The sequence below is a fragment of the Lethenteron reissneri genome, chromosome 33 (assembly GCF_015708825.2).
Source record: "Lethenteron reissneri isolate LAM-NWPU_2019-01 chromosome 33, ASM1570882v1, whole genome shotgun sequence".
Taxonomy (NCBI): Eukaryota; Metazoa; Chordata; class Hyperoartia; order Petromyzontiformes; family Petromyzontidae; genus Lethenteron; species Lethenteron reissneri.
Window position 1 is genome coordinate 1,572,258 of NC_083811.1, and position 14,193 is coordinate 1,586,450.

Here is a 14,193-nt window from a genome sequence, read left to right on the forward strand (position 1 = left end):
TGTGTGGTGTGTGTAAGTACGTGTGTAGTACAAAGGGCGTATTAATAAACGGCGACCTTGGGGCGGTATTAATGCTGACGACCTTGGGCAGCATTCATTTGCAGCTTCGCGCCTCACTCTGCACATCCCACGTACACACGCACACACGGCGATCGTGCGTGCGTGTGTGTGTGCGTGCGTGCTGATGAGGGCGTGCAAGTGGGACAAGCGGTGTGTGTGTAGTTTCCACTCGCACGCCCTCATCATCAGCACGCACACACCCCGTGGCCGTGTGTGTGTGGGTGCGTGCGTCGATGTGCTCGCTAACAGCACTCATCCCAACAGTTTGCTAAGGCTACACGGGGGGTCTTTGTGTGTACACACACGCAGCCACTGCTGCATGATGGCCTCCCCGTGATGTGTTGTTTCGCAGGGGTTGTTGGACCAGGGTTCAATTTCTCACGCGATATTTCCCAGCACGCTGCTGCTGGGTTGAAGGAGGGATTCATGGCGTAAGGCACTACCACTAGAGTACAAGCTACAGCTATCACATGTCACCAATGGGGAAGATGAACACAGCATTCTGGACTCTTCCGGCAAAAATTGAGCACAGTGTTTGACCATACTTCACCGCGCTGGTCAATGAACACGTGTGTAATCTCATTCGCATAACAACCATTCTCAATCCACCGCTGGATGCAGGTCTCTCAACCGCCAATCAATTGCATCTCATTGCTGTGTGTTATATATTTGTTTGCAAACGTCGTTCCGTCTCCCCCTAATTAGATTCCAACAAGTCGGCACCACAGCGTCCTACACAAACACAACACCTATCATAAACACACACACACGGACAATGACAGATTCCCCGTATAGCCTGTAATAGACTGTTGGGGCAAGTGGTGTTCGCGTGCACCTAAGAACGCCTGGAACGGCACACGAGGGGGTGAGTGACCAGCACCACGCCCGGCCGCCTTTGTCTCCCCAGTAGGTGATGTTTACACACCGCAGCAGGTACTCATTTGAGACAGAGTCTACCTAGAGGAGGCCCAGGACCGGTTCAGATAATCATCGCTGGTGTTGGCTGTGAGCAGGAATCGAACTCTGGTCGCCGGATTCGTAGCGCACCGCGCTAAGCGCTGCACCACCACTCCCCACGTACACAAAGACACACGAACACACAGAGATCGTGCCGTCTCTGATGTCAACCACGCACAGAGTCCCTGACTCACGACTGCGCGACCAGCCTTCATCACCCCTGAGCTGGGCACATTCCCTGACCGTCCCGCTCTCTCCCATCCCCATCCTTCTGTGCGCCACCAACCCCGTGTCGTTCCCAGGGGTCGGGAGGTCAGACAGCGTGCGGGGCAGAGTACGAGACGAGACGAGAAGCGGCGGTCCAGTCTCTCACCTCTCAGTGAGTCTTGCCTTGACACCAACACAACCACCACCTACCACGTTGTCTACCACCACCACCACAACCGATGTCAGCCACAAAGCGGTGGTGAAATCACCACGGCGCTTGTGCAAAGCTAAGAGGCACATTGAGGCACACTGTCTCTACCACCACAACCACGCCATCTTTACCACCAACCTTCCGATGTTGCTGTTCGCGGCACGAGTTCAAGGCGGTTTGGGAAATCGATAGCGCAGAGGAAAGTTGCATCTCCTCTCGACCATGACAAAAGTGTTCTCACGCCCATGCATTTCTAATGACCCCACGGGACGCGCTGGGTCGGGCTCGGCGCTCCGGTGAGCCACGCGGCCTGGGAGCCTCGACTTGTGGACGGGCGTCCACCGACTTCGTGAGGAGCAAACAGAAGGCAGGAACAACAACAGCAACACGAACAACAAGAACAACAATTACAAAAAAATGCATAATTCCTCTCCCCGCACTGCCCAACCACTCCCCCCCCCCCCCGAATATCACCAACCAGCACTGCTGACCAGCGTGGTGAAGTATGGTCAAACAAAAGCCCCGTGATTGACACTGCACACGGGGAGGCATTCATCCATCAGTGGCCTGCCAAAAGGGTCCTGTAAATTACGTTGAATATTTTATTCTTCGTCGGATGCAAAAGCAAGTATCCTCTAAGGAATCTCTTTTAAAAATGCATTCACGGCAGGCGGACGAGTGGGAGGGGAGCGTGGATGATGTCGCGGACGGTGAATTACGCGGGGGGGGGGGGGGTGCGTTGATGCACCGGAGGAGAGTTATTAACGCCCGCGTCCACTCATCTCGGCTGGGATTATCGCCAGCACGAAGAGACGGCATCGCCGTTTGTCGCACGGACCCCCGGCGGCGCAGCGCGGGCCACTCTCATTAACCTCCCGTGCCCCCCCCCCATTCCCCCACCCCCCCGGGGCTTCGTGCCCCCCCCCACCCCTTCCTCCATGCGTCTGCGTGACGCGAGCATCTGAGTTCATCTGAGCGACTGGCAGTAGTAAGCAGCATTGCAAGCGCGGTAGAAGCAGATAAGCGCGTGGGGGTGTTCGCCCTCCCCCACCACCCCCTCCCGACAGAAATTGTTTTAGAGAGCCGATACGAGCAGGCAGTGACATTCGCGCGAGATGTGCACGGCAGGGGGTGGTTCTTTCCGTACAAAATGAACTCACGTTAGCCACCTGCAAATCAAAGATGGCCACCATTAAATTTCGATTTAAAGCTTTCGTGACTGCAGGGATTCATATTCTTGGTTCTTTCGGTAAAGTCACGTAGAAGGGAAATAATAAAATAACACAAATATAAAACAATAAAAATTCTCACGACGTTTCGAATGCAACACAAGCAATCATCATCAGGTGTGAAATCCACAGCAATATATATTTTTTCCCTTCTACGTGACTTTACCGAAAGAATCAGTATTATGGCCACCATTGTTGGGTGGCGGCCATGTTTTATTTTGGCAGTCATCTTAGATGTTTAGGTTCGGTCGATGCGAGTCTATGGGTTTTCGTGTGAGTCTATGGGTCTCTCTGTGCAAGTCTATGTGTCTCTCTGTGCGAGTCTATGGGTCTCATTGTCTGAGTATTTTGGTCTTTCTATGCGAGTCTATGGGTCTCTCTCTTCGAGTCTATGGATACGTGTGAGTTTATTGATCTCTCTGTGCGAGCCTATGCGTCTCGGTGAGTCTGGTGGAATACTCTTAGACCCTAAGAGGTAATACCTGCCGGGGTAGGCGCTTGTGTGTCCGTTAGAGCGAGTATTCCCGCTATCCGCTTCCCAAGCGCGTGTCTGTGCGTCAACTGTGCTCAACCCAACCAACCTCGCTTTCAAAGGTGGCAGGTGCAGGCTGCGGACTGGATACCGTGCAGGAGAAATTCAGACGTTTCGAATGTGGGCGCGGCAAACGTCTGGCGGCAAAACTCACGAATACACCACGTGAAACAAATGCCTTACTAACACAAAACACAATACTTTATATTTAGATATATATAACGTTCACCGAGGACAGGCACAGGAATATATTTTTCACCCGGCACACCAATTTTTTTTTTTAGATCTGCTGTTTGTGTTTAGTTTTTTGTCCTTCCTCTGAACCTCCGATTAGCACGGGTGGCTATGTACAGTGCGAAAAAAGTTCAACATACGTATCGAGTATAATACCGCTCGCTATGAATGTGGCTACTAAGGTAGCACAACGTGCCACTTACTCCTGGGGAAGGTATCCAGTGAGCTAAGAATCCCTGGGCACGCCGCATCCAGGATACCACTCACTATGGCCGTGGCTCCCACGAGCCACACTGCCACCCCTACTCCAGTCGTCCAGAGCGGCTAGGACATGTACCCGGTGAGTAACGGGGGGGCCTGGTTGGGCACAAACACGCGCATGGAATGGAGATCGGCGCTGAACCCGTAGCGGGGGGGGGGGGGGGGGGTGTCATCTTTGCTTGGAGCGTCCATCGTGCTCGTGAGGGTCTCGTCTCGCGTTCATTCTGGCTGGGGCGTCTGTGGGTCCCGATCCTGGCCACGCGTGCCCACCCCACCTTACCAACCTGACCCAGGCCCTCGCCCTCCCCCCAGCTATTGCTGCAGTGACGTTGGCCTACAACAACCGCATTGTGGTGGCCGTCATCGTTCTGTAAGCAGCAGCGTAGTGACGACATTGTCAGCTTAGGGGGTGCGGCAATTGGTCAGGTGGGGCCCCAATATTTGATTTGTCTCTCGCACGGTCGCACCTAGGGCTGCTCTTATTATATATCGCGGCTCATTTTGTCTAATCACATCATTACGCTCACGGTCTCTGATATTTAATGGTGTAGAGGCACTCTGTCTTCGAAAAAATATCTCATGGTGGTTGTCAAGTGGGCTCCAACTCGTAGCTTTGGCCACACCTGGCTTAATTTCTCACCATATAATTTCACTCGACCCCTCTGGCCTCTCTATGCGCTGTGAAGACGGGCGGTTGCCTGAAACGTCGCCTATTATGTATAATAGTTTATTTTATTTTATTTAGAATGCCACTGGCGTTATTGACTAACGTGTTTTGAGTTCATACATGGTGCTTCAAAAAATGTTAACACTTACATGAGACTATCGTTTTCAATGGGAAAAGAACGGATAATACACTGCAACATTTTTCGATTTAAAGCTTTCGTGACTGCAGGGATTCATCTTCTTGTTTCTTTCGGTAAAGTCACGTAGAAGGGAAGTAATAAAATAATAAAAATAAAACATAATAAAACAATTCTCACGACGTTTCGGCTACAACGCAAGCAGCCGTCTTCAGGTGAAGAATGAGACACTACCAAACTAGGAGCTTATATATAAGCTGCATTGGGGGTTGAAGAGCGCCTTAACAAAAAGAATGTGCATATGAAGAGGAATTTAGCATATTCATGGAAAATGCGTAGGCGTTGGGCGGGGGGGTGTCAAAGTCATATTATGCCCATGCATTATGCAGGATCAGCAGCAACCAAGGGGGGTGCATGGATTAGCAGTAACAAAGGAAAGGAATGTTAATGATATGTAGCTGCAGTTACTCAACAACCACGTAGAAAACTAAAGTATAAACTACATAAAAAACTAAAGTATAAACTGCATCGCACCATCAGTATACTTACTATACTCTATAATAAGCTGAGTTACTAACAGCAAGTAATACATTACAATTCTACCTCGTAAAAATTCTATAATATGCTTCCATCTAAACCTTATTCTCTTATATCACACGAGCATATACCGTACTATATACTGCCATAGATAAACCCAACATTAAATTATATACTGTATTGCTGTAAACCAACCTATATCTTATACATTTAATATAACACTATGTATTATTCTACACACCCTAATGTGTATCGAAATGGTTTATTACGTCCTTCCAATGATTGCTGAGCCAGAATCCATCTTCTCGGTTAAAATTGTCTCTGTGTTTGTATATGTGGATCGCCTCATGAACGAATCTCTCATGATAGCCAGATGGCTTGCAGAGAACCTCTGTCTTGGAGAAGTCGATATCATGTGAGCCCACTGAGTTGTAACAGTGATCTGCCACGGCTGAGGTGTTTGTCCTACCGTGTTTCAGGTCAGCTTTATGTTCACGGATGCGGTCCGAGACATGTCGTTTGGTTTCCCCAATGTAACTGCTACCACAGAGGCAACTTAGTTTGTAGACGCCAGGGTACTGTATGTCTGGAACCACATCTTTCACAGACGGTACCAGATCACGGATTTTATGTACTGTGTTGAATCGGACCTGGATCTTGTGTTTAATCAGGATTTTGGAGATCTTTTTTGTGACTCCAGCAATGTAGGGTAAGGTGATGGTCTTGAAAGGCTCCTCAACAGGATCCTTCTTGATGGTTGGAGTGATGGCTTTGCGGATTGTATAGTCGGAGTAACCATTTGCCTTAAGAGCTTGGCGTACGTGTTTGAGTTCACTGGAAATGTGTTCATGGTCGGAGATGCATTGGGCTCTATGATATAGAGTCTTGATGAGGGAATTCTTCTGGGATGGATGGTGGTGGGAATCCGGTTTTAGATAAGCATCCGTGTGGGTGGCTTTCCTGTAGACAGAGTGGCTCATTGAACCATCAGGTCTCCTTTTGATTAGGACATCCAAAAAGGGTAGCTTGCCATCATTTTCGACTTCCATGGTGAATCTGATGGCTGGGTGTATGGAATTGATGTGGTCGAGAAATTGGTCTAGAGCAGGCCGGCCATGTGGCCAGATGACAAAAGTGTCGTCTACGTACCTCTTCCATAAGGTCGGGCGTAGAGTGGCAGTCTGGATAGCGTCCGTCTCAAATTTCTCCATGAAGATGTTGGCTACAACCGGAGATAGGGGGGAGCCCATTGGGGTGCCCTCAATTTGCTTGTAGAAGGTTCCATTCCAGGTGAAGTATGTATTGGTTAAGCAGTGTTTCACCAGGGGGGGTACCCCAGCATTCAGTCCTTGATGAACCAAGTCTTCAATGATTGCGATGGTGTCAGGCACAGGTACCTTGGTGAACAAGGAAACCACATCAAAACTGACAAGCAGGTCGTCTGGGGACAGGGCAATCCCCTTGATTGTCGATACCAGGTCAGTAGAGTTTAGTACTGCAGAGGTGGTTTTTCCAGTGAAAGGCCGTAGGATTTCGGACAAAAAACGAGCCAGTTTGTAAGTGGGGGAGTTGATAGTAGAGACAATGGGACGAAGAGGTGTATCTTCTTTATGTATCTTTGGCAAGCCGTACAATCTTGGTGGTCTGGCTGCAGAAGGTTTCAACGAGAACTGTTTGGTCTGATCAATTAATGCGGTTGAAGCAGAAATGATGTTGTTGGTTTTGGAGACGAGGCTGTTGGTGGGGTCTCTTTTTATTTTTGTATAGCTGCCATCGTTTAATAGTTCTTGAATTTTGTTGTTGTATTCTATTTTGTCCATGATGACAGTGGCATTGCCTTTGTCGGCTGAGAGGATGACAATGTCATCCCTCTTTTTTAATTGAGCTAATTCAAAACGCTCCTCTTTGCTGATGTTGCTAGCTGGCATCTTAGCGTTTTTGAGGGTTACAGAGATTTCAGATCTTGCTACGTCTGCAGCGATGTGACTCAAGCCCTTGAGAGCTACATCTACTCGAGCAATTATATCATTAACTGGTATGTGTCTAGGTGTGACTGCAAAGTTTAGTCCTTTAGCTAAAACGGATTTCAAACCTTCAGAAATAGGACTGTTACTGCGATTAATTACGACTTTGTTAATATCTAGCTTTTAATGTGTGGGTCCGGTTTCTTGTTTGAGAGGCGATTGAATTTGGAAATCAAGTTGTCCTTACATTTAGTCGACATAGCGGCAGCTGAAGAGGCAGTCATTTTTTCTTTTTTCCACATGTTCCCAATCCGATGTGGACATTGTTACACTCAAAGATAAGTGTGATTTGTAGAGTGTCTTGTCTAACTGATCTAGTTCGGTGCGCGTAAGTCTGATTTTCTCTGAGATAAGAGCTAAGCTAGTTCTAGACAGAATTCGTTTCGCATTAGAAGAAGTTACAGCAGCAGATGTTAGTGTAAATGCGTTTGGTATTACCTTAGAGTCGCGGCATCTCTTCAGAAAGGTGAGAGACTCGATTAGCTGAGCCTTCTTATCCCGGAGCTTGTTGAAGGATCTCAAAGTTATGTGGAAACCCTCCCCGTAGAGGCGGTTAAATTTCGATTTAAAGCTTTCGTGACTGCAGGGATTCATCTTCTTGTTTCTTTCGGTAAAGTCACGTAGAAGGGAAGTAATAAAATAATAAAAATAAAACATAATAAAACAATTCTCACGACGTTTCGGCTACAACGCAAGCAGCCGTCTTCAGGTGAAGAATGAGACACTACCAAACTAGGAGCTTATATATAAGCTGCATTGGGGGTTGAAGAGCGCCTTAACAAAAAGAATGTGCATGTGAAGAGGAATTTAGCATATTCATGGAAAATGCGTAGGCGTTGGGCGGGGGGGTGTCAAAGTCATATTATGCCCATGCATTATGCAGGATCAGCAGCAACCAAGGGGGGTGCATGGATTAGCAGTAACAAAGGAAAGGAATGTTAATGATATGTAGCTGCAGTTACTCAACAACCACGTAGAAAACTAAAGTATAAACTACATAAAAAACTAAAGTATAAACTGCATCGCACCATCAGTATACTTACTATACTCTATAATAAGCTGAGTTACTAACAGCAAGTAATACATTACAATTCTACCTCGTAAAAATTCTATAATATGCTTCCATCTAAACCTTATTCTCTTATATCACACGAGCATATACCGTACTATATACTGCCATAGATAAACCCAACATTAAATTATATACTGTATTGCTGTAAACCAACCTATATCTTATACATTTAATATAACACTATGTATTATTCTACACACCCTAATGTGTATCGAAATGGTTTATTACGTCCTTCCAATGATTGCTGAGCCAGAATCCATCTTCTCGGTTAAAATTGTCTCTGTGTTTGTATATGTGGATCGCCTCATGAACGAATCTCTCATGATAGCCAGATGGCTTGCAGAGAACCTCTGTCTTGGAGAAGTCGATATCATGTGAGCCCACTGAGTTGTAACAGTGATCTGCCACGGCTGAGGTGTTTGTCCTACCGTGTTTCAGGTCAGCTTTATGTTCACGGATGCGGTCCGAGACATGTCGTTTGGTTTCCCCAATGTAACTGCTACCACAGAGGCAACTTAGTTTGTAGACGCCAGGGTACTGTATGTCTGGAACCACATCTTTCACAGACGGTACCAGATCACGGATTTTATGTACTGTGTTGAATCGGACCTGGATCTTGTGTTTAATCAGGATTTTGGAGATCTTTTTTGTGACTCCAGCAATGTAGGGTAAGGTGATGGTCTTGAAAGGCTCCTCAACAGGATCCTTCTTGATGGTTGGAGTGCTGGCTTTGCGGATTGTATAGTCGGAGTAACCATTTGCCTTAAGAGCTTGGCGTACGTGTTTGAGTTCACTGGAAATGTGTTCATGGTCGGAGATGCATTGGGCTCTATGATATAGAGTCTTGATGAGGGAATTCTTCTGGGATGGATGGTGGTGGGAATCCGGTTTTAGATAAGCATCCGTGTGGGTGGCTTTCCTGTAGACAGAGTGGCTCATTGAACCATCAGGTCTCCTTTTGATTAGGACATCCAAAAAGGGTAGCTTGCCATCATTTTCGACTTCCATGGTGAATCTGATGGCTGGGTGTATGGAATTGATGTGGTCGAGAAATTGGTCTAGAGCAGGCCGGCCATGTGGCCAGATGACAAAAGTGTCGTCTACGTACCTCTTCCATAAGGTCGGGCGTAGAGTGGCAGTCTGGATAGCGTCCGTCTCAAATTTCTCCATGAAGATGTTGGCTACAACCGGAGATAGGGGGGAGCCCATTGGGGTGCCCTCAATTTGCTTGTAGAAGGTTCCATTCCAGGTGAAGTATGTATTGGTTAAGCAGTGTTTCACCAGGGGGGGTACCCCAGCATTCAGTCCTTGATGAACCAAGTCTTCAATGATTGCGATGGTGTCAGGCACAGGTACCTTGGTGAACAAGGAAACCACATCAAAACTGACAAGCAGGTCGTCTGGGGACAGGGCAATCCCCTTGATTGTCGATACCAGGTCAGTAGAGTTTAGTACTGCAGAGGTGGTTTTTCCAGTGAAAGGCCGTAGGATTTCGGACAAAAAACGAGCCAGTTTGTAAGTGGGGGAGTTGATAGTAGAGACAATGGGACGAAGAGGTGTATCTTCTTTATGTATCTTTGGCAAGCCGTACAATCTTGGTGGTCTGGCTGCAGAAGGTTTCAACGAGAACTGTTTGGTCTGATCATCAAGGACTGAATGCTGGGGTACCCCCCCTGGTGAAACACTGCTTAACCAATACATACTTCACCTGGAATGGAACCTTCTACAAGCAAATTGAGGGCACCCCAATGGGCTCCCCCCTATCTCCGGTTGTAGCCAACATCTTCATGGAGAAATTTGAGACGGACGCTATCCAGACTGCCACTCTACGCCCGACCTTATGGAAGAGGTACGTAGACGACACTTTTGTCATCTGGCCACATGGCCGGCCTGCTCTAGACCAATTTCTCGACCACATCAATTCCATACACCCAGCCATCAGATTCACCATGGAAGTCGAAAATGATGGCAAGCTACCCTTTTTGGATGTCCTAATCAAAAGGAGACCTGATGGTTCAATGAGCCACTCTGTCTACAGGAAAGCCACCCACACGGATGCTTATCTAAAACCGGATTCCCACCACCATCCATCCCAGAAGAATTCCCTCATCAAGACTCTATATCATAGAGCCCAATGCATCTCCGACCATGAACACATTTCCAGTGAACTCAAACACGTACGCCAAGCTCTTAAGGCAAATGGTTACTCCGACTATACAATCCGCAAAGCCATCACTCCAACCATCAAGAAGGATCCTGTTGAGGAGCCTTTCAAGACCATCACCTTACCCTACATTGCTGGAGTCACAAAAAAGATCTCCAAAATCCTGATTAAACACAAGATCCAGGTCCGATTCAACACAGTACATAAAATCCGTGATCTGGTACCGTCTGTGAAAGATGTGGTTCCAGACATACAGTACCCTGGCGTCTACAAACTAAGTTTCCTCTGTGGTAGCAGTTACATTGGGGAAACCAAACGACATGTCTCGGACCGCATCCGTGAACATAAAGCTGACCTGAAACACGGTAGGACAAACACCTCAGCCGTGGCAGATCACTGTTACAACTCAGTGGGCTCACATGATATCGACTTCTCCAAGACAGAGGTTCTCTGCAAGCCATCTGGCTATCATGAGAGATTCGTTCATGAGGCGATCCACATATACAAACACAGAGACAATTTTAACCGAGAAGATGGATTCTGGCTCAGCAATCATTGGAAGGACGTAATAAACCATTTCGATACACATTAGGGTGTGTAGAATAATACATAGTGTTATATTAAATGTATAAGATATAGGTTGGTTTACAGCAATACAGTATATAATTTAATGTTGGGTTTATCTATGGCAGTATATAGTACGGTATATGCTCGTGTGATATAAGAGAATAAGGTTTAGATGGAAGCATATTATAGAATTTTTACGAGGTAGAATTGTAATGTATTACTTGCTGTTAGTAACTCAGCTTATTATAGAGTATAGTAAGTATACTGATGGTGCGATGCAGTTTATACTTTAGTTTTTTATGTAGTTTATACTTTAGTTTTCTACGTGGTTGTTGAGTAACTGCAGCTACATATCATTAACATTCCTTTCCTTTGTTACTGCTAATCCATGCACCCCCCTTGGTTGCTGCTGATCCTGCATAATGCATGGGCATAATATGACTTTGACACCCCCCCGCCCAACGCCTACGCATTTTCCATGAATATGCTAAATTCCTCTTCACATGCACATTCTTTTTGTTAAGGCGCTCTTCAACCCCCAATGCAGCTTATATATAAGCTCCTAGTTTGGTAGTGTCTCATTCTTCACCTGAAGACGGCTGCTTGCGTTGTAGCCGAAACGTCGTGAGAATTGTTTTATTATGTTTTATTTTTATTATTTTATTACTTCCCTTCTACGTGACTTTACCGAAAGAAACAAGAAGATGAATCCCTGCAGTCACGAAAGCTTTAAATCGAAATTTAACCGCCTCTACGGGGAGGGTTTCCACATAACTTTGAGATCCTTCAACAAGCTCCGGGATAAGAAGGCTCAGCTAATCGAGTCTCTCACCTTTCTGAAGAGATGCCGCGACTCTAAGGTAATACCAAACGCATTTACACTAACATCTGCTGCTGTAACTTCTTCTAATGCGAAACGAATTCTGTCTAGAACTAGCTTAGCTCTTATCTCAGAGAAAATCAGACTTACGCGCACCGAACTAGATCAGTTAGACAAGACACTCTACAAATCACACTTATCTTTGAGTGTAACAATGTCCACATCGGATTGGGAACATGTGGAAAAAATGACTGCCTCTTCAGCTGCCGCTATGTCGACTAAATGTAAGGACAACTTGATTTCCAAATTCAATCGCCTCTCAAACAAGAAACCGGACCCACACATTGAAAAGCTAGATATTAACAAAGTCGTAATTAATCGCAGTAACAGTCCTATTTCTGAAGGTTTGAAATCCGTTTTAGCTAAAGGACTAAACTTTGCAGTCACACCTAGACACATACCAGTTAATGATATAATTGCTCGAGTAGATGTAGCTCTCAAGGGCTTGAGTCACATCGCTGCAGACGTAGCAAGATCTGAAATCTCTGTAACCCTCAAAAACGCTAAGATGCCAGCTAGCAACATCAGCAAAGAGGAGCGTTTTGAATTAGCTCAATTAAAAAAGAGGGATGACATTGTCATCCTCTCAGCCGACAAAGGCAATGCCACTGTCATCATGGACAAAATAGAATACAACAACAAAATTCAAGAACTATTAAACGATGGCAGCTATACAAAAATAAAAAGAGACCCCACCAACAGCCTCGTCTCCAAAACCAACAACATCATTTCTGCTTCAACCGCATTAATTGATCAGACCAAACAGTTCTCGTTGAAACCTTCTGCAGCCAGACCACCAAGATTGTACGGCTTGCCAAAGATACATAAAGAAGATACACCTCTTCGTCCCATTGTCTCTACTATCAACTCCCCCACTTACAAACTGGCTCGTTTTTTGTCCGAAATCCTACGGCCTTTCACTGGAAAAACCACCTCTGCAGTACTAAACTCTACTGACCTGGTATCGACAATCAAGGGGATTGCCCTGTCCCCAGACGACCTGCTTGTCAGTTTTGATGTGGTTTCCTTGTTCACCAAGGTACCTGTGCCTGACACCATCGCAATCATTGAAGACTTGGTTCATCAAGGACTGAATGCTGGGGTACCCCCCCTGGTGAAACACTGCTTAACCAATACATACTTCACCTGGAATGGAACCTTCTACAAGCAAATTGAGGGCACCCCAATGGGCTCCCCCCTATCTCCGGTTGTAGCCAACATCTTCATGGAGAAATTTGAGACGGACGCTATCCAGACTGCCACTCTACGCCCGACCTTATGGAAGAGGTACGTAGACGACACTTTTGTCATCTGGCCACATGGCCGGCCTGCTCTAGACCAATTTCTCGACCACATCAATTCCATACACCCAGCCATCAGATTCACCATGGAAGTCGAAAATGATGGCAAGCTACCCTTTTTGGATGTCCTAATCAAAAGGAGACCTGATGGTTCAATGAGCCACTCTGTCTACAGGAAAGCCACCCACACGGATGCTTATCTAAAACCGGATTCCCACCACCATCCATCCCAGAAGAATTCCCTCATCAAGACTCTATATCATAGAGCCCAATGCATCTCCGACCATGAACACATTTCCAGTGAACTCAAACACGTACGCCAAGCTCTTAAGGCAAATGGTTACTCCGACTATACAATCCGCAAAGCCATCACTCCAACCATCAAGAAGGATCCTGTTGAGGAGCCTTTCAAGACCATCACCTTACCCTACATTGCTGGAGTCACAAAAAAGATCTCCAAAATCCTGATTAAACACAAGATCCAGGTCCGATTCAACACAGTACATAAAATCCGTGATCTGGTACCGTCTGTGAAAGATGTGGTTCCAGACATACAGTACCCTGGCGTCTACAAACTAAGTTGCCTCTGTGGTAGCAGTTACATTGGGGAAACCAAACGACATGTCTCGGACCGCATCCGTGAACATAAAGCTGACCTGAAACACGGTAGGACAAACACCTCAGCCGTGGCAGATCACTGTTACAACTCAGTGGGCTCACATGATATCGACTTCTCCAAGACAGAGGTTCTCTGCAAGCCATCTGGCTATCATGAGAGATTCGTTCATGAGGCGATCCACATATACAAACACAGAGACAATTTTAACCGAGAAGATGGATTCTGGCTCAGCAATCATTGGAAGGACGTAATAAACCATTTCGATACACATTAGGGTGTGTAGAATAATACATAGTGTTATATTAAATGTATAAGATATAGGTTGGTTTACAGCAATACAGTATATAATTTAATGTTGGGTTTATCTATGGCAGTATATAGTACGGTATATGCTCGTGTGATATAAGAGAATAAGGTTTAGATGGAAGCATATTATAGAATTTTTACGAGGTAGAATTGTAATGTATTACTTGCTGTTAGTAACTCAGCTTATTATAGAGTATAGTAAGTATACTGATGGTGCGATGCAGTTTAT

The 14,193-nt window shown here is 46.1% G+C and overlaps 1 protein-coding gene across 1 annotated transcript in view; it reads left to right on the forward strand.

Annotated features, from left to right (window-relative positions):
• LOC133350422 (beta-1,4-N-acetylgalactosaminyltransferase 3-like) overlaps positions 1-14,193 on the forward strand; it is a 64,615-nt gene that overhangs the window by 4,090 nt on the left and 46,332 nt on the right. Inside the window, exon 2 of the mRNA XM_061564761.1 lies at positions 1,320-1,396. Coding sequence (XP_061420745.1) covers positions 1,320-1,396 — 77 coding nt within the window. The remainder of the gene's footprint in view (positions 1-1,319; positions 1,397-14,193) is intronic.